Here is a 27,968-nt window from a genome sequence, read left to right on the forward strand (position 1 = left end):
TATAGAACTTACATCAAGACATTAAGTGCGTAGGATACATGATAGGTTAAAGTGTACCAAGTCTGTGTAAGGACTCAATAGAGCGAGAATGCATTGAATAGCCTGTGTCAGGTTGGCATTGTTCCTCCCTCTTATCAGCTGTTGGGAAACTTTTCTCTCTATCTGTTCTTTCCCCTCCATCCCGTAATTACGTTTCTATCTGTGTCTAATTGCAGTTTGCTGTTGACATGGAATGTTGTTTTGAGTTCTGAGTTTTTTTGACCTATTGTAAAAGTGGCAATAATTTGGATTTGTCAACCACAGCAGTGTCCTTTTTTTTTTTGTTGGGCAATGAAGGGAGAGTAACAATGAATGGATAAAGTGCTGAGCATTTTTAGGACAATTCTCTTTTTTTTATAAAAAAAGGACTACATTCAAAAACAGTAATCTAGTACCTGGTTTTTGCCATTTTATGTTGGGACTACACGTGTTTGTCGGAGTCATTTACGGCATAGAAGGAGGCTATTTGGCCCATCGAGTTATGACAGCTCTCAGTAGAGCAATGCAGTCAGTCGCACTTCCCCGCTCGATCCCCGTAGCCCTGCAAGTTTATTTCCTTCAAGTGTCCAGCCAATTTCCTTTTGAAATCATTGATTGTCTCCGCTTCCAGGTCATTCTCACCCGTTGCGTAGAGAAGTTCTTCCTCACATTCCCCCTGCATCTCTTGCCCAAAATCTTAGATCTGCGTCCCATAGTCCTTGTACCATCAGTTAATTTTTTTTCATTCCTTCATGGGATGTGGGTGTCGCTGGCTAGGCCAACATTTATTGTCCATCCCTAATTGCCCTTGAGAAGGTGGTGGTAAGCTGCCTTCTTGAACCGCTGTAGTCCATGTGGGATAAGTACACCCACAGTGCTGTTGGGAAGGGAGTTCATGATTTTGACCCAGCGACAGTGAAGGAACGGCAATATAGTTCCAAGTCAGGATGGTGTGTGGTGTGGAAGGGAACTTGCAGGTGGTGGTGTTCCCATGCATTTGCTGCTCTAGTCCTTCTAGGTGGTAGAGGTTGCAGGTTTGATAAGTGCTGTCTAAGGAGCCTTGGTGCATTGCTGCAAGCAACTTATAGATGGTACAGGCTGCCGCCACTGTGCATCAGTGGTGGAGAGAGTGAATGTTTGTGGATGGAGTACCAATCAAGCGGGCTGCTTTGTCCTGGATGGTGTCGAGCTGCTTGAGTGTTGGAGCTGCACCCATCCAGGCAAGTGGAGAGTATTCCATCACACTCCTGACTTGTGCCTTGTAGATGGTGGACAGGCTTTGGGGAGTTAGGAGGTGAGTTACTCGCTGCAGGATTCCTAGCCTCTGACCTGCTCTTGTAGCCCCCCTATTTATGGTTACTCCAGTTCAGTTTCTAATCAATGGTAACCCTCAGGATATTGATAGTGGGGGATTCAGCAATCGTAATACCTTTGAATGTCAAAGGGAGATGGTTAGAGCTCGCCACTTATCAGCCCAAGCCTGGATATTGTCCAGGTCTTGCTGCATTTCTACACGGATTGTTTCAGTATCTGAGGAGTCACGAATGGTGCTGAACATTGTGCAATCATCAGCGATCATCCCCACTTCTGACCTTATGATTGAAGGAAGGTCATTGGGGAAGCAGCTGAAGATGGTTGGGCCTAGAACACTACCCTGAGGAACTCCTGCAGTGATGTCCTGGAGCTGAGATGATTGACCCCCAACAGGCACAACCATCTTTCTTTGGGCTAGGTACGACTACAACCAGCGGAGATTTTTCCCCCTGATTCCCATTGACTCCAGTTTTGCTAGGGCTCCTTGATGCCATACTCTGTCAAATGCTGACTTGATGTCAAGGGCAATCACTCTCACCTCAGCTCTTGAGTTCAGCTCTTTTGTCCAAGGGTGTAATGTGGTCAGGAGTTGAGTGGCCCTGACGGAATCCAAACTGAGCATCACTGAGCAGGTTATTGCTAAGCAAGTGCTGCTTGATAGCACTGTTGACGGCAACTTCATCACTTTACTGATGATTGAGAGTAGGTTGATGGGGCGGTAACTGGCTGGGTTGGACTTGTCCTGCCTTTTGTGTACAGAACATACCTGGGCAATTTTCCACATTGCTGGCTCTATGCCAGTGTTGTACTGGAACAGCTTGGCTAGGAGAGTGGCAAGTTCTGGAGCACAGGTCTTCAGTACTATTGCCGGAATGGTGTCAGGGCCGCACAGCCTTTGCAGTAACCAGTGCTGTCAATCGTTTCTTGATATCACGTGGAGTGTATCGAATTGGCTGAAGACTGGCATCTGTGATGTTGGGGACTTCAGGAGGAGGCCGAGATGGATCATCTACTAGGCACTTCTGGCTGAAGATTGTTCCAAATGCTTCAGCCTTCTCTTTTGCACTGATGTACTGGGCTCCCCCATCATTGAGGATGGGGATATTTGTGGAGCCACCTTCTCCAGTTAGTTGTTTAATTGTCCACCACCATTCACGACTGCATGTGGCAGGACTGCAGAGCTTAGATATGATCTGTTGGTTATGGGATTGCTTAGCTCTGTCTATCGCATGTTACGTTTGTTGTTTGGCATGCAAGTAGTCCTGGCTTGTAGCTTCACCCGGTTGACACCTCATTTTGAGGCATGCCTGGTGCAGCTCCTGGCATGCCCTCCTGCACTCTTCATTGAACCAGGGTTGGTCCCCCTAGCTTGATGGTAATGGTAAAATGGAGGATATGCTGGGCCATGAGGTTACAGATTGTGGTTGAGTACAGTTCTGCTGCTGTTGATGGCCCACAACGCCTCATGAATGCCCAGTTTTGAGTTGCTAGATCTGTTTGAAATCTATCCCATTTAGCATGGTGGTAGTGCTACACAACACTATGGAGGGTATCCTCAATGTGAAGACGCGACTTTGTCTCCACAAGGACTATGTGGTGGTCACTCCTACCAATACTGTCATGGACAGATGCATCTGCGGCAGGCAAATTGGTGAGGACGAGGTCAAGTATATTTTTCCCTATTGTTGGTTCCCTCACCACCTGCGCAGACCCAGTGTAGCAGCTATGTCCTTTAGGACTCGACCAGCTCGGTCAGTAGTGGTACTACCGAGCCACTCTTGGTGATGGACATTGAAGTCCCCCCCAGTGTACATTCTGCGCCTGTGCCACCCTCCGTACTTCCTCCAAGTGCTGTGCAACATGAAGGAGTACTGATTCATTAGCTGAAGTGGGGGGAGTGGGGTGGAGGGCAGGGGCGGTAGGTGGTAATCAGCAGGAGGTTTCCTTGCCCATGTTTGACCTGATGCCATGAGACTTCATGGGTTCCGGAGTCGATGTTGAGGACTCCCAGGGCAACTTCTTTCCAACTGTATACCACTGTGCCGCCACCTCTGCTGGGTGGGACATGACATACCCGGGGATGGTGATGGCGGTGTCTGGGACATTGTCTGTCAGGTATGATTCCGTGAGTATGACTGTGTCAGGCTGTTGCTTGACTAGTCTGTGGGTCAGCTCCCCCAACTTTGGCACAAGCCCCCAGATGTTAGTAAGAAGGACTTTACGGGGTCGATAGGGCTGGGTTTGCCCTTGTTTCCGGTGCCTAGGTCGATGCTGGGTGTTCCGTCCGGTTTTATTCCTTTTCAACTTTTATGTAGTGGTTTTGTACAAGTGAATGGCTTGCTAGGCCATTTCAGAGGGCAGTTAAGAGTCAACCACATTGCTGTGGGTTTGGAGTCACATGTAGGCCAGACCAGGTAAGGACAGCAGATTTCCTTCCCTAAATGACATTAGTGAACCAGATGGGATTTTACAACAATTGACAATGGTTTCATGGCCATCATTCGACTAGCTTTTTAATTCCAGATTTATTAATTGAATTCAAATTCCACCCATGTCCCCAGAGCCATACCCTGGGTCTCTGGGTTACTAGTCCAGTGACTATACCACCATGCCACTGCCTCCCCTTGTATTTCTAAATCCAAGTCATTTATATATGGCAGAAAAAGGCAGTGGTCCTAGCACTGACCCTTGGGTAACATCACTGTCTTATCATCCTCCAGTCTGAAAAACAACCATTTACCATGACTTGCTATTTTCTGTCCTTAATGGGAACAGGTTTTCCTTGTCTAACTTATCTAAGCTTGTCATAGTCTTGTACACCTCTATCAAATTTCTCCTCAATCTCCTTTGCTCCAAGGAGAAAACCTTAGCTTTTGTAACCTAACATTGTAACTAAAATGCCCATCTGTGGAACCATTCTGGTAAAATACCTTTGTGCCCTCTCAAGGACCCCCATATCCTTCCTAAAGTGTGGTGACCAGAACTGGAAGTAATACTCTAGTTAGAATCATAGAAAGTTTAAGGCACAGAAAGAGGCCACTTGGCCCATTGTGTCTGTGCTGGCTGAAAAACAATCCACCTATTCTAATCCCACCTTCCAGCATTTGGTACGTAGCCCTGCAGTTTACGGCACTTGAGGTGCATATTCAGACCATCACCACCCTCTGAGTGAAAAAGCTTTTCCTCATCTCCCCTCTAATTTTTCTACCAATCACTTTACATCTACACCCCCTCGTCACTGATCTCTCTGCTAAGGTGAATAGACCCTTCACCTCCACTCTATCCCGGCCCCTCAAAGTTTTGTACATTTCAATCAGATCTCCCCTCAGCCTTCTCTGTTCCAAGGAGAACAAACCCAGCCTATTCAGTCTTTCCACATAGCTGCATTTTTTCAGTCCTGGCAACATCTTGTAAATCTCCTCTGTACCCTATCTTAGTGCAATTACCTCCTTTCTGTATTGAAATGATCAGAACTGCACACAGTACTCAAGTTGTGGCCTAACCAATGAGTTATACAGTTCCAGCATAACCTCCCTGCTCTTGTATTCTATACTTTGGCTAATAAAGGGAAGGATTCCATATGCCTTCTTAACCACCTTATTGATTACCTTCAGGGATCTGTGGACATTCACTCCAAGGTCCCTCACTTCCTCTACACTTCTTAGTATTTTCCCATTAATCGTGTATTCCTTTGCCTTGTTTGACCTCCCCAAATGCATCACATCACACTTCTCCAAGTTGAATTCCATTTGCCACTTTTCTGCCCATCTGACCAGACCATCAATATCTTTCTGCAGCCTACAGCTATCCTCCTTGCTATCTACCACACGGCCAATCTTTGTGTCGTCCCTAAACGTCTTGATCATGCTCCCTACATTTACGTCCAAATCGTTAATATACACCACAAAAAGCAGGGGACCAAGTACTGAGCCCTGCGGAACACCACTGGAAACAGCCCTCCAGTCGCTAAAACAGCTGTCAACAATTACCGTTTGTTTCCTGCCACTGAGCCAATTTTGTATCCACCTTGCTGCATTTCCCTGGATCCCATGGGATTTAATTTTTTAACCAGTCTGCCATGTGGGACCTTGTCAAAAACCTTGCTAAAATCCATGTAGACCACATCAACTGCACTACTCTCCTCTATCTTCCTTGTTACTTCAAAAAATTCAATCAAGTTGGTCAAACAAGATCGTCCCTTAACAAATCCATGCTGACTATCCTTGATTAACCTGTGCCTTCCGAATTGACAGTTTATCCTGTCTCTTGGAATAGATTCCAATAATTTGCCCATGACTGAGGTTAGACTGATTGGCCTGTAATTATTCAGTCTAGCCTTCGCTCCCTTTTTGAGCAGAGGTACAAAGTTAGCAATTCTCCAATCCTCCGGCACCACACCTATATCCAGTGTGGACTGGAAAATGATGGTCAGACCCTCTGCTGTTTCCCCTCTCGCTTCTTTTGGGGCCTTACCAGAGCGCTATAAAGGTTCAGCATAAACTACCCTGCTTTTCTACTGTATGCCTCTATTTATGAAGCCCAAGATCCCATATGCTTTGCTAACCATTCTCTCAATTTGTCCTGCCACCTTCAAAGATTGATGTACATGTACACTGTTTAGAACTGTGCCATTAAGTCTATATTGCCTCACCCTATCCCTTCTGCCAAAATGCATCACCTCACACTTGTCTGTATTCCCCTGTCACTTGTCTGCCCATTCTGTTATGTTCTGTTGCAGGTGGTTTGTATCATCCTCACTGTTTGCCATTCCTTCAAGTTTGGTATCATCGGCAAATTTTGAAACTCCATTCTGTATTCCTAGATCCAATCATTTATATATAGCAGAAAAGGCAATGGTCCTAGCCCTGACCATGGTGAACACCACTGACTCCCATCCTCCAGTCTGAAAAACAACCATTTACCATGACTCGCTATATTCTGTCTTTAAGCCAATTTTTTATCCAACTGGACACTGACCCTCCTATTCCATGAGCTTCAGTTTTGTTAACTAGCCTTTTATGTGGTACTTTATCAAATGCTTTATTAAAAATCCATATAGACAACATCCACTGCATTCCCTTCATCAACCTTCTCTGTACTTCGTGAAAAAATTCAATTAGATTAGTCAAGCACAATCTACCTTTTCCAAATCCATGCTGGCTATCCTTAATTAACCCAAACCTCTCCAAGTACCTGTTGATTTTCTTCCCTGGTTATTGTTCCTAAAACCTTACCCCTGCCGCTGATGTTAAACTGACTGGCCTGCAGTTGCTCGGAATGTTCTTGCATTCTTTCTTGAATAAGGGTGTCACGTTTGCTACTCTCCAATCCTCTGGCTCCCACCCCATATCTGGGGAAGATTGGAAGATTATGGCAAGCCCTTCTGCTATCTCCACCCCGACTTCCTTTAACAATCTTTAAGACTTTTTATTCCTATTCACAAATTAGCTATATAATTTTAACAAAAATTTAAATAATTTAAAATAGCTTGGATACTATGAAAACTGTAGGTTTCTATGAAAGGATGAGTTAGATGGGCCAAAGAGTCTCCCTGCAATTGTCGTTGTGATTTATAAATATAATTTACCTTGTGCTATTCTCCCCACACCCAGCCCTAACTGATGCTGGCTTTTTTTTTATGACTCTTCCTAGGCTCAAACACAGTACCACCATCAATTAGAGCAGCAGAAGAAGGAGACAGAGGCAGCACACAGTCAAACAGTACAGCACTTGGAAAGCAGGCTAGCTGAAATGGAAGCGATCAACAAAGATCTCGCCGAGAGGAAATACAAATCTGAATCTTTAATACGAGAGTTGAAAGCCAAAGTATCTAGCTTGGAAGAGGTTGGCAAAACCTTTTTAATAGTTTAAATTTTACATGTGAATGTATTCTCAATGTTTACAATTTTTAAGAAAGAAAACAAATACAATAACACAATTACTTTACAAAACTATTGCTGTTAAGACCACAGTCTTCTAATAGTTAAGTAAAGCAGATTGCCCACTGGCACTGCAGTGTATTACTGAGCCATATTGACTGAGAATGTCCAGATTTGATCCTTGGTCTGCAGAGTTAAATCATATTAAAATACCTTATTTGCATATATCTAATATAATATAACAAAATGACTCCTGACCACGCAGCCAAGCACTGATGTTATCAGTGCGTTCCTAGCTGCGAACATGTGCAGAACGGTTCCTTCCTATCAGTAAGGTGCTGCGTAGGCACAGCTTACATCAGCACCCGGCTTGCCAGGACTAATTCGCATATACGCTCTAAATCGTCATTGCATGCTGGAACGGGGCCACCCGCTTCCCACCTCACTGCAGCCTTCCCTCAGCCACTCACTCTCACCCTCGCTGCTTTCCCCCTTGGCCACTCGCTTCCTGCCAACTTCCACCAGCCACTTGCACCTGTCCTTGCCGCCTCTCCCTGTCAGCTGCTCGCTTCCCAACTCATGGCTTCTCCCCCTCGGCCACTTGCTCTCGTCCTCGCCGCTTCTCTCCGTTGGCCACTCGCTCCCTGCCACCTTCCATCAGTCACTTGTGCGTGCCCTCATCACTTCCCCCTTTGGCTGATTGCTCCCCGCTGCGTCGCCCGAAGAAGCGCGGGGGCCGGGGAACGAGCCACCGAAGTGGCAAGGCGGGGCGTAAGGGGTGACGCGGGAGCCAGTGGCCAAGAAGAGGGATGTGGCGAGGCCTGGAGTGAGCGGCAGTTGGGGAGGGGAGTGGGGAGCGAGCAGCTGAGGTGGGGAAGCAGTGAGGGCGGGAGCGAGTGGCAAGAGGGGGGAGAAGCGGCGAGCAGACGGGCGTGGGAGGGGAACGTGAACAGAAGCGCGATGGCTTCTATCTGAATTATAGCCCAGAATCTCTCTGCACTGCTGTAATTGAGGAAGAGAATAAGCCACATGAATCTATTTCCAAAACCAATATGGTAGAATAATAAGCATCTTTCCAAGCATGAATTGAAAGATGCCGTACAATGAGATTACTTTTTTTTTACTAGCACGGGAACTGTTGGGTGGGATGGAGGCTCCGATCGCAGCCACTGTGGAGATTTGGGTTTAAGGCTGCATTTACTTTTTGTGACAAATTGAGCAGCGCCATCTTTAATACTGGCAGTTCCAGAGACGTCAGACATTGACATTTCAGTGGATGTGGCTGTATTTGTGCATGTGCCAGTACTGCACCACCTAGTGGTTGCTTTGTCATCAAATGCAGCCATAAGATAATACACACACCATGGGCTGGATTTTGTTGAGCTCCTGGTGTCGGGCTCTGGCGGGGGTAGCGGAAGATCGGAGCACCAGCGGCCTGTCACAGAGCCTGACACCGGAAATGCGGGGCCCGATCTTTCCGGCAGCAGGGAAACTCCGTGGTGGCACATCTGCCGCTCTGCAGCAGGACCAGCTTTGAATATTAAAATCACCTATTTGAACACATTTAAATGGAAGCCGGAACGATCATACCGACAGTTCCGGATCTTCAAGCAACGTGCAGCACTCCTGTGCCTTTATTTTCCCATCCAGGAAAAGCTGGCGCCACCGAGGTGGGGAAGGGGGGATCTCTGCATTTGTAGTGAGTTGGGGGGGGGAAGAGGAGGGGAAGGAGTCAGCTCTGCTCTTAGTGCATTTGGGATGGCAAAGGGGTAATCAGGGATTTTCTGTTGTAGTTGGGGAGGGGGGCGGTGATGGGTTAAACTTTTTTTTGTTGCAGTTGTCGGGGTGGGGAGGGCAACTTTCATCTGTCACCTGTGCAGAAACAGGCAACGCTATTGACGCCATATGATTGGGGGTGGGGGGCAGCCCTGCATATTATAATAAGCTAACACAAACGCTAGATCGTGGCGGCATGGCAGTGTGCGGCCCACAGATGCTGATCGCCATTTTCTCCGCCTGCCGCTGCTCCCGGCGACAAGACAATAAAATGCAGCCCTACACTTTTCATTTAGTATATTTCCTGTTTAAAATGAAAGTTTCATTTTATATGGCACCTTTGTTGTATGGTATTTAGGAGTGTCAGAGATCAAAACAGGAAGTTCTTTCACTGAGGAGAGAAAATACCACACTAGATGCAGAATGCCATGAAAAAGAGAAACTACTGAATCAGCTACGAACAAGGACAGCTGTCCTGGAACAAGAAGTCAAAGATAAAGAGCAAGTGGTTGCAAGGACAACTGAAGTCTTTGAAAGTACACAGCAGCACAAGGTATTGAAAATCACATGAAATCTGTTGAAGTTTTCAGTTATTTAATCAAGTAGAGCAGTGGTACAGTACAGCTATAATGGGGTCTACTCCACAATACATCAGGGCCTACTTGGGACCCTCTGCACTCCAGCACAGTTGGGATGTAACTCTCTCAGGTGCACAAGTGTAATCTAACCTCAGCTGAAGATTTAGTTCTGCACAGTGGTCAATGATTATTTATATATTTGTGCTACACATTCCAGGTATGCCTCTCCAGTGATTGCTGGTTAAAGCAGTAAGTAATTGAGAGCCATACAAACCAGTAATGTCCCAGATTTGGTACGCAATCCACGTTAAGTTAGACAATATCAGCTGGAATGGCAATAGTGTGCTATTATTGGCCTCAGCATCCATAGACTAGGAATGTGAACACCAATCAGGGTTCTTGTTCCTTATCACACTCCAGTGATTCTAGCTGCAAAACTGTGTATGTACATGTGTGTCTGTATGTGTGGATGTCAGATGAAGACAGGATGAGGCTCACCTATGCCTGCTGTTGTTCACTGTCCAGATTCACACATGAAGGATAAGGAATAGTCTCTTGGATGAGGTATGGAGGAAAACCCATACCCATTGAACTTCATCCCAGAAAGGATTCAGCGTCTACAGGGAAAGAGAAGAATCATAAATTAGTAGTAAAGGGAGTAGAGGAAAAAGGTGGTTCAGGTACCTCCTCACACAGATGGAATTATCAAGTGATATATAAATAATGACGCAATTGGCTATTTTTCAGCCTTCTATTTTTAGGTATTTTTCCAAATTTAGGTCAAAAAAATGATATGTTGTGCTTTCTCAGAAGAAAATGAAACTGAATTAAACCTGATTTAATTTCATTTTAATTAACAAAACAATTTTAGTAGAAGCAAATGAATACTTGGAATAATAAATGCTTACTCACTCTTCATAAATTATAAGGCCAAAAGAGATAGCTGGACATTATGGTGCTTGCTTCTCCATGGAACATCATCTGGCTCTCTGTATGTGACACAGATTTTAGAATCATAGAATTCTGCAGCACTGGAAGTAATTTGGCCCATCGAAACTGTGCCAGCTTTTTGAAGAACAACCAGTTAGTCCTGCTCCCTCATTACAGTATTTCTTTTTTGACAGTTTTTTAAAAAACAGTTGTATCCAATATTTCTACTGAGCTGTGTGGCTGTGCAGCAACCTGAAAGTCCCAGCACAGGCTGCGCACAAGTTGACCCCTTTAAATTACTGCGTTTTCCACACACCTAAACATATCACCCGTGTGCTCCAAAGAAAAACTGAGGAAACATCGGTTGTATCTAAATATCTTCACTTGGAATCCATCCTAGAACCTGTTTGTATCATCCACAGCAGCAGGTGCATCACCTCCCTTAGTGTTTCATGTATAGATCAACTGTGTTCTGTGTTTGCACACCAACTTGATCATACCTTTTGAAAGTAGTTCCAGGAGGGCAGTCATGGCCTGAGAATGTCTGATTTGTAGTCTCTGAGGTGACTGCAGATGAGATGAGTTTGTAGTTGAGTATCTCTTTCAACAGTTTATCAAACATGGCTTTGTCAAACAGGATCAGTTGTTCAGCTTGTATGTTACTTCTTTTGACCATTTCTTCTTGGCCTTGCCTCCAGTTTTGTTTACTCAATTTTATCTTTGCCCCCATCTTTCTGGCTGAATGGCTGAAGTTGCTGTCTGTGCGGATGCTACTTGTCTGTTTGGTGAGAAGATTAAGTGCTTCCTGTGCCAAATGGGAGGAGATGTCTTCATGTTGCACAAAAAGTGCTGGATATTAATGAAATTTCTGTACTTTCTTGACTTTAACCCTAAAATCAAGATGTTCGCATATTCTGTCCAATTCCCATTGCCTCTTCATTAAGTAGTTTGGTAATTTAATTTAAAATTTGCTGTTTTTAGATCTTACTGTTTAAATTTAAGTATGTGTAAGGAAGGTTTGCAGAGGCATAAAAATAACTTCCAAGAGCAGAACAGAATAGGAGATTTTACAAGATGCTACAGGAGTTATTTGTTTTATACAAGTGATTCACAATTTATTTGTAGAAAAATCTAGAGGAGAGCCTGGAACAAAAGCAACAGCAGATGGGAAGGCTGGAAGCTACTGTGAAGTCTCTTTCAGAAGAATTATTAAAGGTAACTAATTAGACTTTTTGTTAATCCTAGCCATCCCAATCTGGCTGCACTTGCCACCAATCCATCTTGGATACATTTATGTAGTTTAGAAGAAAAAGTATTTTTGGCCTCAATTTTAAAAAGCTTTAGTTCATTTCAGAATGTTTCCTCTTCCTCCCCTGCCCTAAAATTATCTCCTTTTCTCTCATCTTTTCAAGGTACAAAACCACCTGTCTAGCTTGGTGAAATGCGGGGTGGGGGTGGGGGAAGCCAAAAGTATAGGTTCAGAAATAGTCTCAAAATGCTACTTTTGGACTGTTCAAATACACTTCCCTTAAACAGTACATCCTAGCAGCCTTGGATCTCCATTTTACATAGGTGGGAAGCTGACTCAACATTTAAGAACATACTAAAACGGAGCAAGTATAGGCCATATGGCCCCTTGGGCCTGATCCACGCCATTTAATAAGATCTAATTTAATAAGACTAAACTTCTATATCAACTCCACTTTCCTTCCCCATCCCCATGTACGTTGATTCCTTAAGTGACCAAAAATCGATCCGTCTCAGTCTTTAATATACTCATTGTCTGAGCATTCACAGAAATGCTGGGAAATGACATTGACATATAATTAAAATGATTGGGGTCTAATTATAGTAGCAAATTGGTCGCTGTTTCTGGTAGTTGTACAGAATCCAGCTAGAAAACTTGGGGTGCAAAATGGGAGAAATGTGCTGTTTTTTTTCCAATCAGTAATACCAACTTTGACGGTAATTGGGTGTGACTGGACATTTACCGTAGTAAATTCAATATAAAGACAGACCTCTCATGGATTTTATTTTATCCACGTTTTTGTGAATTCAGAGCTCCCCCTGTCATTACAGGTGTTTGCTGACCATACTTGAATGTTTAAAAGTAAATCATGATGTCTGTAAGCCCTGTTGCTTCTTACCTTTGTCATGACACTGGCACCTGCTTAGTGGAAGGTTTTTTGAACTATGCCAAGATATGCTTGTTGACCAGCTAAGAACATAAGAAATATGAGCAAGAGTAGGACAGATGGCCTCTCGAGCCTGCTGCAGCATTTAATAAGATCATGGCTGGTCCTCGACCTCAACCCCACATAAGAAATAGGAAAAATGAGCAGACACAAATTCTAGTTTTGAACCCACATACTATAGTTAATTGACCCTTCATCCAGTGCCTTAGACAGCTCAGCCAGGACCAAAGCCTAAATTGCAGCCCCAGTGTTCTTTGCAATGCCCCAGAATTATTACCTTTTTGACACAGGATTGAAGTAAATTTTAAAAATCGCATGTTCAACTTATTAAAAATGCAAATCTTCACTATTAGCAAACTTTTAAAGTTCATTAAATCATTCATTGATTTTAATCTTGAACTTATTGGAATTTAATAAACTTGTGATTATGTTTTGGTGTAGGCCAATGAAATTATCAAAAAGCTGCAGGGAGACATGAAAAAACTGATGGAAAAAATTAAACTGAAAAATACTGTTACAATGCAACAAGAAAAACTTGTAGGAGAAAAGGCACAAATGCTCCAGAAGGAGCAACAAGAACTGAAAGAAGTTCAACAGACTCTCAGACAAAAGGAAGAGGAGGTAATGAATCACAATTAGTTATCATCCATAAAAAATGTTGATTTTAGAAGAGCTGGGGAGGTGGTAGAAAGATAATTTGTTTGAAAATTAGTTTTGTTTCTAAAAATAACACAGCTGGCACTTTTTAAATTTATCTTTTAGGTTTGTAAGTTGCAAGAGCAACTTGATGCCACAGTCGGAAAACTGGAAGAAAGCAAGCAACTTCTAAAGACAAATGAAAATGGTTAGTACTTGGAGCAAGAATATTATATAACATGCATTTATATAGAAACTTTAACATGCTTTAAAAATTCCCAACGCATTTCACAGCAGCCATATTGGACAAAATTTAACACCGAGCCACACAAATATTAGGACAGGTGACCAAAACCTTGGTCAAAGAGCAAACATTTTTTGTATGTATGTAGAAATGAGACCATCTGGTCTATGTTTGTGAGGCTGCACTCCACACACACACACACTGTCACATAACAGGAGTGTAGACTGTGGGGCTGAGAGGGTAACATTTTATAATTATATTGCCATCACGAAGGAGTATATGCAAAAACTGTTACCATTGAAGGTAAACTGAAATAGATACAAGAAAAGAATCAAGGGGCTGCGTTTTACCAAGTCCACAACGTCGGGCTCTGTGGTGGGGTGCTGATGGTGGTGGTGGCTGGTGGGGAAGATGGTTGTGGTAGAGGCCCGCTACAGAGGCCGACGCCGGGAGGGCCCGGCCCGATCCTCCTGGTGGCGCCCCCACCCCCGCCACTGGGCGACGGGAACTGAATTACAATATTTAAATGAATGGGATGAATAAATTTAAATAAACTTACCTTTAACCTTCCCAGCCCGCCACGATCCTCAGAGTGTGGCAGCCAGCACTCCCACACCTTCAATTCCCTGTTTGGAGAAAGCTGGTGTGACACTGGTGGGAGGGGAGAGGAGTTAAGATTTTCAGTGCGGGGGGGTGGGGAACAGGGTCAAATAAACATAATGGGTGTAGGGGATGGTGGGAAGGGGTGAACTTTAAATTTTGTGCAGTCTGGGTGGGGAGGGGGCGGGAAGGTCAGATTTAAAAGGTAAGTTTTGTTGGGGGAAGGGCAAATAATTAATGTAATTGTTATGGGGGGATGGGAAAGGGCATTAGAAATATATTTGATAAATTTTGGGAGGGGGTGTATCTTTAAAAATTTAAATATGCTGGCAGGGCTAGCAACCTTTTAAAAATGGTGCCTGCACACAGGCAGCTGACGCCATTGCCGGCGATGGACAGGCCACCCCTCCACGGGATTGGGGGGCCTTCCCAGCTATTTAACTGAGCTGCCATGTGGGAGATTGTGGCGGCTCTTTGGTGTGCAGGCTGCCATTTTTTGAGCTCACGGCTGAGATCGGCGGTGGGCTCTTAAAATCCAGCCCAAGGTGTGTAGGTATGTTTAATGACATGAAAATACAGGACAGCCAGTTTTAAAGGTGAGCATGACGGGCAATATGGGTAGAATTCCCCTTCCAGTAACTTTTCAGGTTTGGTGCATTGAGTGTTTTGGTGACAGCCAGCAATTAATGGGTAATGACGTGATGCAGAGAAAGATGCTATGATCTAGTCTATAATGGTCAGTTGTTCTAAGTATTTGGATGTGACCCAGAAAATGCTGGCATTCCTGGAAAGTTTCATTTTAAAAAGAATTAATAGAAGCCATTGGCAGACGTGGTAATGCAACATTGTGTAGCAGTGTTATTATCCTGAAACACTTTACCGGTTCATACTGAAACTAGTATAGCTGCATTAATAAACTGAAAAGCACAGGACTATAAGATCACCTTGATTAAATGTGTTTTTACTACTCTGACCTCTTTTTGGTGGAGGGGGAAAAGGATTGAGCTTTCAAACTGTAAGCGCCACTATTTAACTTGTAAAATATTTTATTCTGCTATTTATCTTTCATAGTAATATCCTGGTTGAATAAACAATTGAATGAAAATAAATTATCAGCACTGCAAGAGACACCAGGCTCATTTGACCCATCAACAATATCTAGTAACAATCTGTCCAGGCCTGGGGGTATGCAAAACAGTCTGGTAAGTGAACTATCAATTATGTGATCAGAATAAATACAGTACAAAATGAATTGATGTAGTTTTTATCATTTCTAGTCAGTACATTTTTAGGTGTATGGTAATAGAGAAATGGTTAGGTAAGGTATGGGATGGAGAGCAGTATTTTTTTTATTGTTGGTTGAAATATTGAGTATTTTTTACTTTACTTGTATTTTCATTGGGACATCAATGTTTATTGCTGTTCTGCTTGATATTCTGCAATGCAAGACTTTTAATTCCAACTATTATAAAACTCAGTTCAGTGGGAGCATTCTCATCTGAGTCAATATGTTCATTCAATGAGCACACAGCAGAGGGTGCCAGAACTTTCACCCCTTTACTTGCCTGATGATATCTAGTGCTTCCCCACTGATGAATTATTGCACCTGAGATAAATGCAGGCTAAGGACCTGCATTTAAATAGGCAGGTGGAGGCATTCCCAGCCCTCCCAACTCATTTTCCTATTACTCACTGAAGGGGTGAGGAGATTACTTGCTTTGTAGGGTGTCCAGAAGATATGGCTCCACCCAGCTCCTCTCCAATGGGAGATGGGGTGGCAGCAAACACTCCAGACCAAAGACCATCACGTTTTTTCCCCCTCAACGCAGACTTTTAACCAGGCAATAACACTGGATGCTTTCTGAGGTTCTAAGACAGCAGTCAGAAGGGTGTGACGATGTCGATCATTGCGGCTGTCTCAGGCCTACAGCAATAGCTGACGTTACTCTTCTCTTCCTGGTGCTAGATTCTTCCAGAGGAGCATCAAAGAAATGTAAATATAGAGCTCAGCAGCACATTGGACATGTTTACCAGTTTACTGCTCATCTGTTTAAAGTGCTTTTGTTTTTGGGTAGTGGAGTGCTCAGCTGGTTAACCTGTGAGCACATTTCAGTGGACTACGTAAAAACCTTGCTCATCGGCTTGGTCTTCAGAGGAGTCTGCACTCCCAGACACCCCTTGCCATCAATTCCAGCAAGGAGCCTGTTAATGTAACAAGGGTGATAATCTCCAATGGAACTTGTGACAAAGGGCGGGCCATGAGCCCCAAGTGCTTACATAAATCAAAGTTCACATTCAGCAAGAATTTTGCCATAGTTTAACAATGTGCTTATAATTGAATTAACTCCAGTTAACAAGTTCTTATATGGTCCTTTCATTTTGCCCCAGAAAGCTGTCAGATCTTTACAAGATCTTTAATGAGCTTTCAAAGTTTTTGAATTTAATTGGTTGTTATTTTATTGGGGAGGGGTTGGTTGAGCTGACGCAGAACATAAAAAGAGTATTTTCAGGTTATTTTTTCCAGTTTTCTGCCAGTTTTAATGTTTCTGCATTTGTTGCTATTAAACAGCAGTGGAAGATAGCTCTCTGTTTTTGGGATGTGTAAGTTGTCTGTTTACCATGCTAACATAGTTAGTGCTGTCTTTTTAAAATAAACATCCGTGAATGCTCATATTTTACTATTGCTTTTCCTTTTGCAGCAGGCTTTGTTACATCCTCCTTTTTCTGTCTTGATGCCACAGCCTGTCTCTTCTACTTCGCCTTCAGATATTTACTCTAAGAGCTTTGTTTCTACTGTACGAATGAATACTCCAACCCTGAGGCCTGGTGTATCAGGACATGGTCTTCAGGCAGGCTTGATTTAAAATTCATTATTTGTACTTTTCTATCATTTTGAGCAAAGTTAAATGTTTTGGAATTGGCTAAATTCTTAAATTCTGATTGAAAAGGCAGTTTTTAAAGTAGCTTGCATATATAAATTCAGGACCTTTGATTCTAATCACATTGAGCTATTTTGTTAGTTACCTGGAGGGGCATTGTAATTATTACACATTTAAATATCAAACATTTTAAAATATGGTTTGTAGATATTTAACAGTAATTTTCAGCTAAATGATTAGCTAGATGCCTGTGCACTTGGGGTTCTAATCATCTATTGATAGTGATATTATTTTGTAGTTGCTACAGTTTTATTGGAAACAGAATCAAAGTCACTTTATTCATCAGAGAAACTGTCATGAATGATGAGAATTTTGCATAACTCTTCCAGGTGCACTTCAGTCCTCTGCAGCTAAACCCTAGCAGCATTTCTGCATCTGAATCTAAATCTGGGCCTTCAGCTTCAACACCAACTGTAATGGCTGCCTGTTCTAAAAGGTAGGCATTGATTCCAGCAAGCTTAGCAATGTAGCAGATTTGATGCACTTTATATCAGTCTTGTTTTCAAATCCCACAATCAGTCTTATATATTTCCTGTTGCATGCTGTTTAGATTTAGCTACTGTGTGAGATTAGAGGTTGGCATCCTGATGCAAACTATATTTTTTGAGAATTTGCAAATTTGAAGTATGAATTTGTGATGTTGAAATCCAGTATTTAAAATGCTAGAACAGTAAATAGCTTGGGTTGCAGGTCATAAACACTGGGAAGCTTGATGGCAGTGGAGGTGAATAAGGACCTCAGTGCACACCAGCTTAGAAGAGGTTTTTTTCCTGAAATGTGCTGCTTTGTGTTGTGAGAAGTATTCTTTTCTGCAAGAATTTAGAGTTAAATCCTTCCCCCTTCTGTTATAGCAGCTTTGCCCACTTTTTCACATTCTGCAGATTGTTTCAATGCCTGCTCTACTCCACAATCCTCCCTCACCTGTAAAGTAGTGTTAAGCAACTACCTAGTCTTTCACTTCTGTCTCCTGACACCATAGCCAAGTTGGAAAGCTCGTTGTGCAGAGTCGAGCATGGACGTAGATGCAGTAATATATATAACTTATTTTTTTAAAGAACTCAATGTCGTCCACATTTTAGGATATTCAGAAATAAGTCCCAAATGGTGCAAACGTGACGTACACTTCTGGACTGCATTAGTAGCTTTTGGTCAGCAGTCCTTTCTTCCCATCTCAGTTATCCACACCGCCTCCTTCACACCCACAGCTAAAATGGGATGGGGGAATGAGAAGCTGAAATAGGAAGTAAAGCAGGTGAGGGGGAGACAGAAAAGTCAAAGTGAAAGAGAGAAACAACAGGGAGCAACCAAAGCAGAAGCGAGGGAAAGCTCATGACCAGAAAAAGATAGAAAGTGAGCCCAAAAAGAATGAGACAGAAGGGAAGAGAAAGACATAGGAGAAGTGAGAGGGGGCAGGGGAAGGTTTACGAGTGGCGAGAGAGGGATGGATATATGAAGGAGGAGAGACTATTGTCTTTTATTAATTTGAGTTTCATCATTTTATTCTGACCATTTTATTTTGCATACTGGAGAAACCATTCTACTTTTATTCTAAAAGACTTCACTATAATCCTGTTCTCCTCTATGGCCTGGTCCAGAAACTCTGGCATTCCTAAAAGGCTTTGACCTTTAGAACCTTTGTTGACTGAAACTGGTTTTTCTATAAATGCACAATTGTCCCTATTCATTTCAATGTAATCACCTAACTAAAAATGTTGCAAAGTGGTAACACCAAGAAATTTGGCTGACCTCCTCCGCATGTCATCTGAGCCTTCCCTAGATGTGTTGGAGCCTGAAAATAAACCTTATGGGCTGATCTGGGTAGTGCACGCAGGAGTAGTTACATTTATATTTTACAGCTGAGCTGCAAGTTCACTGGTAGCACGTTTCCACCTCTCTAGTAATCTGCTCAAGCTACTGAATTTTCTTCACAATGTTAAAAGTAAGCAAATTTGGTATTTCGCAACTATATATTTTAAAGAATAAACATAAGCTTAATTCAATACAATGCTGTAAGATCCACAATTTAGCATTTGAGAGAAAATCTGGTTCAAGGAGCTTCTTAAAAGGTTAGTAGGCAAATGCAACTCTGTGGTACTGAACGTACAGGCCTCTTAAGGACCATGATTCAAATTCTGGGTTATGCTGAGTAAGATGCTTTTGGCTGTTACAATGTATTCAACTCTTACCTGGCCTCAGCGCTCCGGGAGTTATAATAACAAACATAGAAGAACTGTTCCTGCTCATTAGCCAGTGACCACTACTTCAAAATGTATGTATGTGGATGTCAGATGACAAGATGATCAGGCTCAACTATAACGAACCCACAATCAATGCACTAAGTCTAGACCAGGGGTGAGCAACCTGTGGCTCCAGAGCTACATGTGAACAAAGAACAAAGAAAATTACAGCACAGGAATAGGCCCTTCGGCCCTCCAAGCCTGCGCCAATCCAGATCCTCTATCTAAACCTGTCACCTATTTTCTAAGGGTCTGTATCTCTTTGCTTCCTGCCCATTCATGTATCTGTCTAGATGCATCTTAAAAGACATTATCGTGCCTGCGTCTACCACCTCCGCTGGCAACGCGTTCCAGGCACCCACCACCCTCTGCGTAAAGAACTTTCCACGCATATCCCCCCTAAACTTTTCCCCTCTCACTTTGAACTCGTGACCCCTCGTAATTGAATCCCCCACTCTGGGAAAAAGCTTCTTGCTATCCACCCTGTCTATACCTCTCATAATTTTGTACACCTCAATCAGGTCCCCCCTCAACCTCCGTCTTTCTAATGAAAATAATCCTAATCTACTCAACCTCTCTTCATAGCTAGCACCCTCCATACCAGGCAACATCCTGGTGAACCTCCTCTGCACCCTCTCCAAAGCATCTACATCCTTTTGGTAATGTGGCGACCAGAACTGCACGCAGTATTCCAAATGTGGCCGAACCAAAGTCTTATCCAACTGTAACATGACCTGCCAACTCTTATATTTAATACCCCGTCCGATGAAGGAAAGCATGCCGTATGCCTTCTTGACCACTCTATTGACCTGAACACCCAAATCTCTCTGTACATCAATTTTCCCCAGGACTTTTCCATTTATTGTATAGTTCACTCTTGAATTGGATCTTCCAAAATGCATCACCTCGCATTTGCCCGGATTGAACTCCATCTGCCATTTCTCTGCCCAACTCTCCAATCTATCTATATTCTCTGACAGTCCCCTTCACTATCTGCTACTCCACCAATCTTAGTGTCGTCTGCAAACTTGCTAATCAGACCACCTATACTTTCCTCCAAATCATTTATGTATATCACAAACAACAGTGGTCCCAGCACGGATCCCTGTGGAACACCACTGGTCACACGTCTCCATTTTGAGAAACTCCCTTCCACTGCTACTCTCTGTCTCCTGTTGCCCAGCCAGTTCTTTATCCATCTAGCTAGTACACCCTGGACCCATGCGACTTCACTTTCTCCATCAACCTACCATGGGGAACCTTATCAAACGCCTTACTGAAGTCCATGTATATGACATCTACAGCCCTTCCCTCATCAATCAACTGTGTCACTTCCTGGCTCTTCAGCATCTCATATTGTCTCCCAACATTTTTCCAGTTGGATTGCATTAACATGATAAAAGCTTAAAAAGAAAATTAAGGCAGGAAAAGTAAGAACCATGGCTTTATTGTGTTGATAAAAGGCTAATCATTCTGTAGCACTTCATTGTTTCAAATGATTTTTTAACAAAATAAATCATTCTGTTCTAAATAAACCTGCTTGAGTGGTATAGCTACGCCATGGTTATAGATAATGCCTTTGGTCTAAGAACAGGTTGTATGGTTGCATTATTGCTTGTAAAAGCAGGACAAATCCAATTCGGCCAATTACCGCTCCATCAATCTACCCTCGATCATCAACAAAGTGATGGAAGGTGTCATTGACAGTGCTATCAAGTGCCACTTAAACGGCAGTAAGCTGCTCACTGATGCTCAGTTTGGATTCTGCTGGGGCCATTCAGCTCCTGACCTCATCACAGTTTTGGTCCAAACATGGACAAGAGGTGAGGTAAGAGCGACTGTCTTTGACATCAAGGCAGGATTTGATTGATATGGCATCAAGGAGCCCTAGCAAAACTGGAGTCAATGGAAATCAGGGGGAAAACAACTCTGCTGGTTGGAATTGTACCTAGCACAAAGAAAATTGGTTGTGGCAATGGTACCATTGACTAGAAACTGAACTGGAGCAGCCACATAAATACTGTGACTACAAGAGCAGGTCAGAGTCTTGGAATTCTGTGGTGAGTAACCCACCTCCTGACTCCCCAAAACCTGTCCACTATCTACAAGGTAGAAGTCAGGAGTGTAATGAAATACTCTCCGCTGGCCTGGATGAGTACGTCTCCAACATCACTCAGGAAGCTTGACACAATCCAGGACAAAGTAGCCCAATTGATCAGCACACCATCCACCACCATAAACATTCACTCCCTCTACCATCAACACACAGTGGCAGCAGTGTATACCATCTACAAGATGCACAGCAATAACTCACCACGCCTCCTTCGACAGCACCTTCCAAACATGCAACCTTTAACACCGAGAGGGACAAGGGCAGCAGATGTGTTGGAACATCGCCATCTGCATGTTCCCCTCCAAGCCACACACCAACTTGACTTGGAATTACATCGCTGTTCCTTCACTGTTGTGGCCCTGAATAGTTTTTATTTTGGGTAATTTTTTTTTGTAAAGGCTGTTCAGGTAAAAATGGTTGCTGACCCCTGGTCAGAACTCACATGTGAATAGACACTTGATATACAGAGTGCAGGAAGAGTAACCTTCTTGGCAGAGAATGAAAGAAAATTTAGAGAGAAAAGGGACAATAGTATTAACCTATGCCTGGCCATATTTAAAATAGCTCTATCCTAATGCCAATAGATAAAAGGTGGAGAAAAATAATACCTTAGCTACTCCTGTGTTCCAATGGAATGTATAAATACGCAAAGCCCTGTTAGAAACCTGTGGGGAGACATATAATAAGGTAGATCTTATCATTTTCATCTTACTGAGGTTTTAACTGCTGTGTAGACTACAATGGAATTTTTGTCTAGGACCAAGGAACATGTTTGTTAACTGGCTTTAGCTATAAAATATGGTCAGGGTGTGTATTCTGGGTGACTAGGTGCATTATTTGAAAATTAATTATGCGGTTTGTTCTGCAGAGTTGTTTGTTAGTGGTCATATAAGTTAAGCATTTGAAATTGAAAAACTTGATTTAATTGTTGTAAAACAGATGAGAAAATTATAGAGGATTTGACAGTGGCTCTGAGCTTGATGGGCTCATTGTGAAATTCTGTACAGCAGAACTATTATGAGCTTATTTGCTAAAATGTCACTGCCAGGAGGTAACTGGCTAAAATAGAGGAAACAGTTTGTATTTTGTCAGTCAGTTCAACTTGGAATTGTTCTGTTTTCAACAAATCAAAGGTTGTATGTAATCTAAAGATAATACACTCTACTTCCTCCAATCTACCAATGTAATATTTGATTTGTAAAATAGAAATTTAATCTCTTGTGTTAACCCTTCAGTCTGTCTGTGGTTTGAACAATTCCATCAAACGTTTAATTAGAAATACTTCTCGCTTGTGCAGTGAACCGGTTGGCTTGGACCTGAAATACTTACAAAAGAGGGAATGTGGTAAACCAATTTTGTCTCGAGGGGCACTGCTGCAGACGGCATCATGTCCATCTAGTACAGGTAGTAAAGTAGTTGGACTAAGTTAAACTTCTATGTCCATTGTACTGTTTTTTTTTATGCCTGTACATGAAGAAAATCATAATGGTCGTTTGGTAGTACAGAACTTGAGTATTGCTGAAAATAGAGATATGTTGTTAAAGCTTTTCGTCTTGCACTCATCAGGACAATCCATAAGAATACCAATGTAAGGGAAAACAACAACTTTATACTGTATAATAGTGCTGATTTGTTGGCAAGTGAACTCTGATTGGTAGAGGCATTGCCATGGAGAATGCACCAGTTTACAGTGACTGACAGTTAACTGCCAAGCTTTGGTTGAAATTTAAACCAGGCACCTTGACTCTGGTCAAGGCATTGCCCTGAGGAATGAACCAGCGAATGGCTGTCACTTATTTTGTTCAGCTGAAACAGGCGCAATGTTTGTACATGTTCTTTCTGTCTGCAGTGAACAGGGCCCTGTGTATTAATATATGTAGCTTCCAGTACACACAAATGCGCCACACTGCGAGCCCTACTGACAATCTTAAATTGGTTGTCAGCGTAATTCTTAGTACACTGAAGATTATTTAGCAAATGTTGTTCAATCACAGGATCACGTCTAATGTTGGACCCTGTGTTTTGAGTTTTGCAAGCAGGGGCTGGTTGGGTAGAGCCTGTACCTTGTCCGTTGCGAACAGCAGAAGGGACATGTTGTTTGATACGATCCACCAGTCTTTGGGACATACGGCCTATATACCTAGCATCACACTGGCCCTGTTCTTGGAGGTCATGGAGCAAAGGCAAACAATATGTTAATGGTGTGTTGAAAGACAAAGCATTCGTACAGATAGGGTGTTAATGGACTGAAAACTGAACAGCCACAAGCACAAATATGAAAAAAAAAACTGGGTAGGCAAACTGAACAAACTAAGATAAAAAAAAATAAACAGAAAAGAGAAAAAAATAACTAAAAGTAAAATGGGGGGCCCGTCATGCTCTGAAATTATTAGGCTGTAGTGTTCAGTTTTCCGTCCGTTAACACCCTATCTGTACTAATGCTTTGTCTTTCAACACACCATTAACCTGTTGTTTGCCTTTGCTCCATGACCTTCTGGTCGGTTATTCTCTGTGACCTTGTCCTATCTACGCCTTCTTTTGTTATCTCTTGCCCCACCCCCACTTTACTTGCTTAAAATCTTTTACATTTCTTATATCTGCTAATTCTGAAGAAGGGTCACTGACCTGAAATGTTAGCATCTATGGAGAGAGAAGCAGAGTTGAGAATTTCCAGCATTTCTTGTTTTCATTTCAGATTTCCAGCATCTGCAGTATTTTGCTTTTATTATATTATAAGGTTTAGGTTGGCTATGGAAAAAGACAAGGAGCAATCTAGGGTAAAAGTTAATTGGGGGAGGGCCAACTTCAATGGAGTGAGAATGGATCTGGCCTAGCTAAATTGGAATCAAAGATTGGCAGGCAAAACTGCAGTGGAACAATGGGCTGCCTTTAAATAGGATATAGTTCGGGTGCAGTCAAGGTACATTCCCACAAGGGGGAAAAGGTAGGGCAAACAAATCCAGAGCTCCCTGGATGACGAAACAGATAAAAATAACGCAGGAAAGGGTGTACATGATGGATGTCAGGTGACAACCAGGCCGACTATAGAAAGTTCAGAGGGGAAGTGAAAAACAAATAAGGGATGCAAAGAGAGTATGAGAAGAGACTGGTAGCTAACAAAAGAGGGAATCCAAAAGTCTTTCATAGACATATAAATAGTAAAAGGGTGATAAAATGAATGGGACCCATTAGGACCTACAAGGGGATTTACACATGGAGGTAGGGAGCTTGGCTGATGTACTAATTGAGTGCTTTGCATCTGTCTTTACCAAGGAAAAAGATGCTGAAAAGTTGAGACACTGGATGAGCTAGAGATTGAAGAGGAGGAGGCATTAGATAGGCTGGCTTTACTTAAAGTCGATGTCATCAGGACCAGATGAGATACATCCAAGGATATTGAGGGAGGTCTGGGTGGAAATTGGGGAGGCATACCTCCTTATATACAGGGGTGGTGCCTCCATCTTGCCCTCTTCTACCTACATCGGCGGCAGCACCTCTGAGGGTGGGTCTGCCAATTCATCAGTGCTGGAGGGCCTCTTCCTGGCCCTCCAGCGTCAGGAGCGCACCCTTTGTCTTTAATTCAGTCGGGCTTGCGGGGGCAGCCACTTAATTGACTGTATCCTCAAACTTTGCCTTGTGGGTCCCGCTGCCAGCATTTGTGGGTTCCCAATCGACATTTATTTCAAATGGTGGGATTGGGAACCAAGAACGAAAATTGAGCCCATTGTGTTAATAAAAATTCTTCAGACAGGCTTTGGGAATGACCAGTTGATAATTTTTCACCAGCAAATATAACTACTTTCTTTCCTCTCTCCCATCCCCACCCCATTGTTTTCTGACATTTATTTAGTGCCAACACGTCCAACTGTGCCAAAGCAAGGAAATCCACCACCAGTGATGTCTGCCTACTTCCCTGGACAACAGCCTAGACTTCCTGCGTCATGAAGAAAGAGCAGTAACAAAACCTCTCCACCTGGATCATAGTCATGAAGGGAGAAAGATATTTTATTTCCTTTAATAAAAAGAGGGGCCTCCAGAACTCATCACTGCAAATAGTGCAGTGATACATTTAGACCTGTTGTCTTTTGTAAGAAATAACTGAACTGGGCAGTGATAATTAGCATAAACCCAGGTGCTCATTCAAACTGCCAGAATAAACACTCTATTGCCATTTTCAAAATTTTAACTTGCGTACAAGTATAATTTTCATTTGAAGGGAGGTCTCCTGCACAGGTGGCAGCAGAACACCAAAGTACATTTGGTAGGGTCAGGATTGTGTAATTTGTGCTTTACAGATTACTAGAATGGTGTGAATGAGATAATCAGAGATAATTTGGATCAATCAAGATATGTGCATCAGGTCATAAATATTAGGTATTTGGTAACAATGAAGAATATTGGCTGCTTTCTGCATGAAGAAGCAGGGGCTTTCTTCCCTCTGCTCACTCCTCCCCAACACAATCTTGAATCTGTCCTATTTAAAATGAGTGTTTCTGTAAGTACAAACTTTTAGGGGGTAAAACTCTTAGCATACATTTTTACTTGATACACTGACAATATTTTTCCACTATGTTGTCAGCATTAACAATATCCTTGGCACAACTCTTGTCTTTTGGTTTTGTTTAGCTCAAACTAAGCTATCTCATGGAATGTTATCTGTACCTGGGATCGCATGCACAGTACCTGTTGATGTTTAACAGAAGAAAGCTGTTTCTGTAGTTCAGTTGTCTTAAGCTGGTTGGAAGTGCACTCTATGCCCTTTTTAGGCATCAAATTAAGGCATTTATCTACTAACTGGAACCAGTCTTGAGTTCAGTTTTCTTCAAACACACTTATTGGGACCTTACTGTAATCCAGTATATACAGTCAGTATTACAACACAGGAATGGGTCGGCCCTGCACAGAATTGTTGATGTTTAGCACTGGAAAGGGAAGCAGCAAGTGCTTTCTCAGTAGGACTGTAGTTATGTACTTTTTGTATCGACAAAATAAATTTGATAATTGCATACTAAGGAAATTTGGATGCATTTTGTCTGATGAAAATGCACCTCAGAAATATTAAGTGCCATTATTTACTGTGTCCTATCAAATTATTTGCCTGAAAATATGAACTACTGCAACTTATCTGTGTAATTCTGAATTATATCACTTCAATAAGGTGACTAATATAATTGCATCAGGGATTTTAAAGCACATTAGATGTACAGAACTGGCATTACCTATTGTGCTGTAACTAGTAATTTATGACATTTGTTGTACTGAATATATATGTACAAATTGTAAAATATTTTGTATTTAAAATGAGTGTTGCATACATATTTTGACTGAATAAAATATATGTACTTTTGCAGAAGAAATTGTGAGCCTTCAATTATTTTTTAAATAATACTTGTACAGATCTGCCCTCAATAAGCCTAGTTGGAATATGAGGTGGGAAAGAAGACATTAAGATAAAAGCAAAATACTGCAGATGCTGGAAATCTGAAATAAAAACAAAAAGTGCTAGAACTAGTCGTTGGGTCTGCCAGCATTTACTTTGCTTCTCTCTCCACAGATGCTGCCAGACCTGCTGAGTATTTCCAGCACTTTTTGTTTTTATTTAAGATGACATAAAGGTTATTTTGAAATGAAATCATGGCATAATAGGAGAGTTCACGTACGGGAGGAGGGATGCACAATAAGACGCATGGCCTTTTGCCATCCCTGGCTTTTCTCGTGTTTTCATGTTCTTTCGTGAGGGCTCACGCTTATTGAATGTGGTTCTATAGGTAAGGATGATGCTCCAGAACATTGCACCTAAGTGTTCATTCTTCAGTGAAAAGTGTGTTGCAGACTAGTCTAATCCTGGCCTCACCCAACATCCGTGGGCATTTTCCAACAGGAGACACTGGCTAGTGACAACTGAGAATCCTATTTGATCTTTTTCCCTTCCCAGACCTGCAGCACTGAAGCAAATTTTAGTGACCCAACTGCTGTTCTATTTTTTAAACAAAGTACTTGTTTAGCAATTTGAAGCAATAAAGTACACCTCACCTTAAATCATTGAACCTGTTTTCTGTGAGTACTTTTCACAGTCTGCATTCAGCAATAATAAAGCTGGGAAAAATATCCCAACTTAATCTGTGCAAGTATTACCCAGGTCTTCTGCTAAACCTCTTTTTACCCCACATTGGGAATTAACTACGTAATAAAAGCTGATAAGTTTAAATATTAGCTCAACTGTTTTACAAATATGTGGCTATTCTTTTGTGGTCACAAAGACTTGCAATGAATCACCTGGTCGACTTGTATAGGAACACAGGAGTAGGCCATTCAGCCCATCGAGCCTGCTCTGCCATTCAATATGATCATGGCTGATCTTCCACTTGAAAGCTTTTTTCCCCACACGATCCTCATATCCCCTTATGTCATTTGTATTTAGAAATCTGTCAATCTCTGCTTTAAACATACTCAATGACTGAGCTTCCACAGCCCTCTGGGGTAGAGAATTTCAAAGATGCACAACCCTA

At 42.4% G+C, this 27,968-nt stretch overlaps 1 protein-coding gene across 2 annotated transcripts in view; it reads left to right on the forward strand.

Annotated features, from left to right (window-relative positions):
- The window catches only part of LOC137369232 (spindle assembly abnormal protein 6 homolog), an 87,779-nt gene extending 60,963 nt beyond the window's left edge, over window positions 1-26,816 (forward strand). The window contains exons 8-17 of one of the 2 annotated variants that reach the window (XM_068030108.1): window positions 6,985-7,176; window positions 9,346-9,540; window positions 11,621-11,710; window positions 13,132-13,311; window positions 13,453-13,534; window positions 15,242-15,372; window positions 16,870-17,019; window positions 17,439-17,545; window positions 22,757-22,863; window positions 25,310-26,816. In XM_068030108.1, coding sequence (XP_067886209.1) covers window positions 6,985-7,176; window positions 9,346-9,540; window positions 11,621-11,710; window positions 13,132-13,311; window positions 13,453-13,534; window positions 15,242-15,372; window positions 16,870-17,019; window positions 17,439-17,545; window positions 22,757-22,863; window positions 25,310-25,404 — 1,329 coding nt within the window. In that variant the 3' untranslated portion in view covers window positions 25,405-26,816. The remainder of the gene's footprint in view (window positions 1-6,984; window positions 7,177-9,345; window positions 9,541-11,620; window positions 11,711-13,131; window positions 13,312-13,452; window positions 13,535-15,241; window positions 15,373-16,869; window positions 17,020-17,438; window positions 17,546-22,756; window positions 22,864-25,309) is intronic. The other variant, XM_068030109.1, reaches the window with a different exon arrangement.
- Window positions 26,817-27,968: the final 1,152 nt, after the last annotated feature.

This window comes from Heterodontus francisci, chromosome 4, assembly GCF_036365525.1.
Source record: "Heterodontus francisci isolate sHetFra1 chromosome 4, sHetFra1.hap1, whole genome shotgun sequence".
NCBI classification, from domain to species: Eukaryota; Metazoa; Chordata; class Chondrichthyes; order Heterodontiformes; family Heterodontidae; genus Heterodontus; species Heterodontus francisci.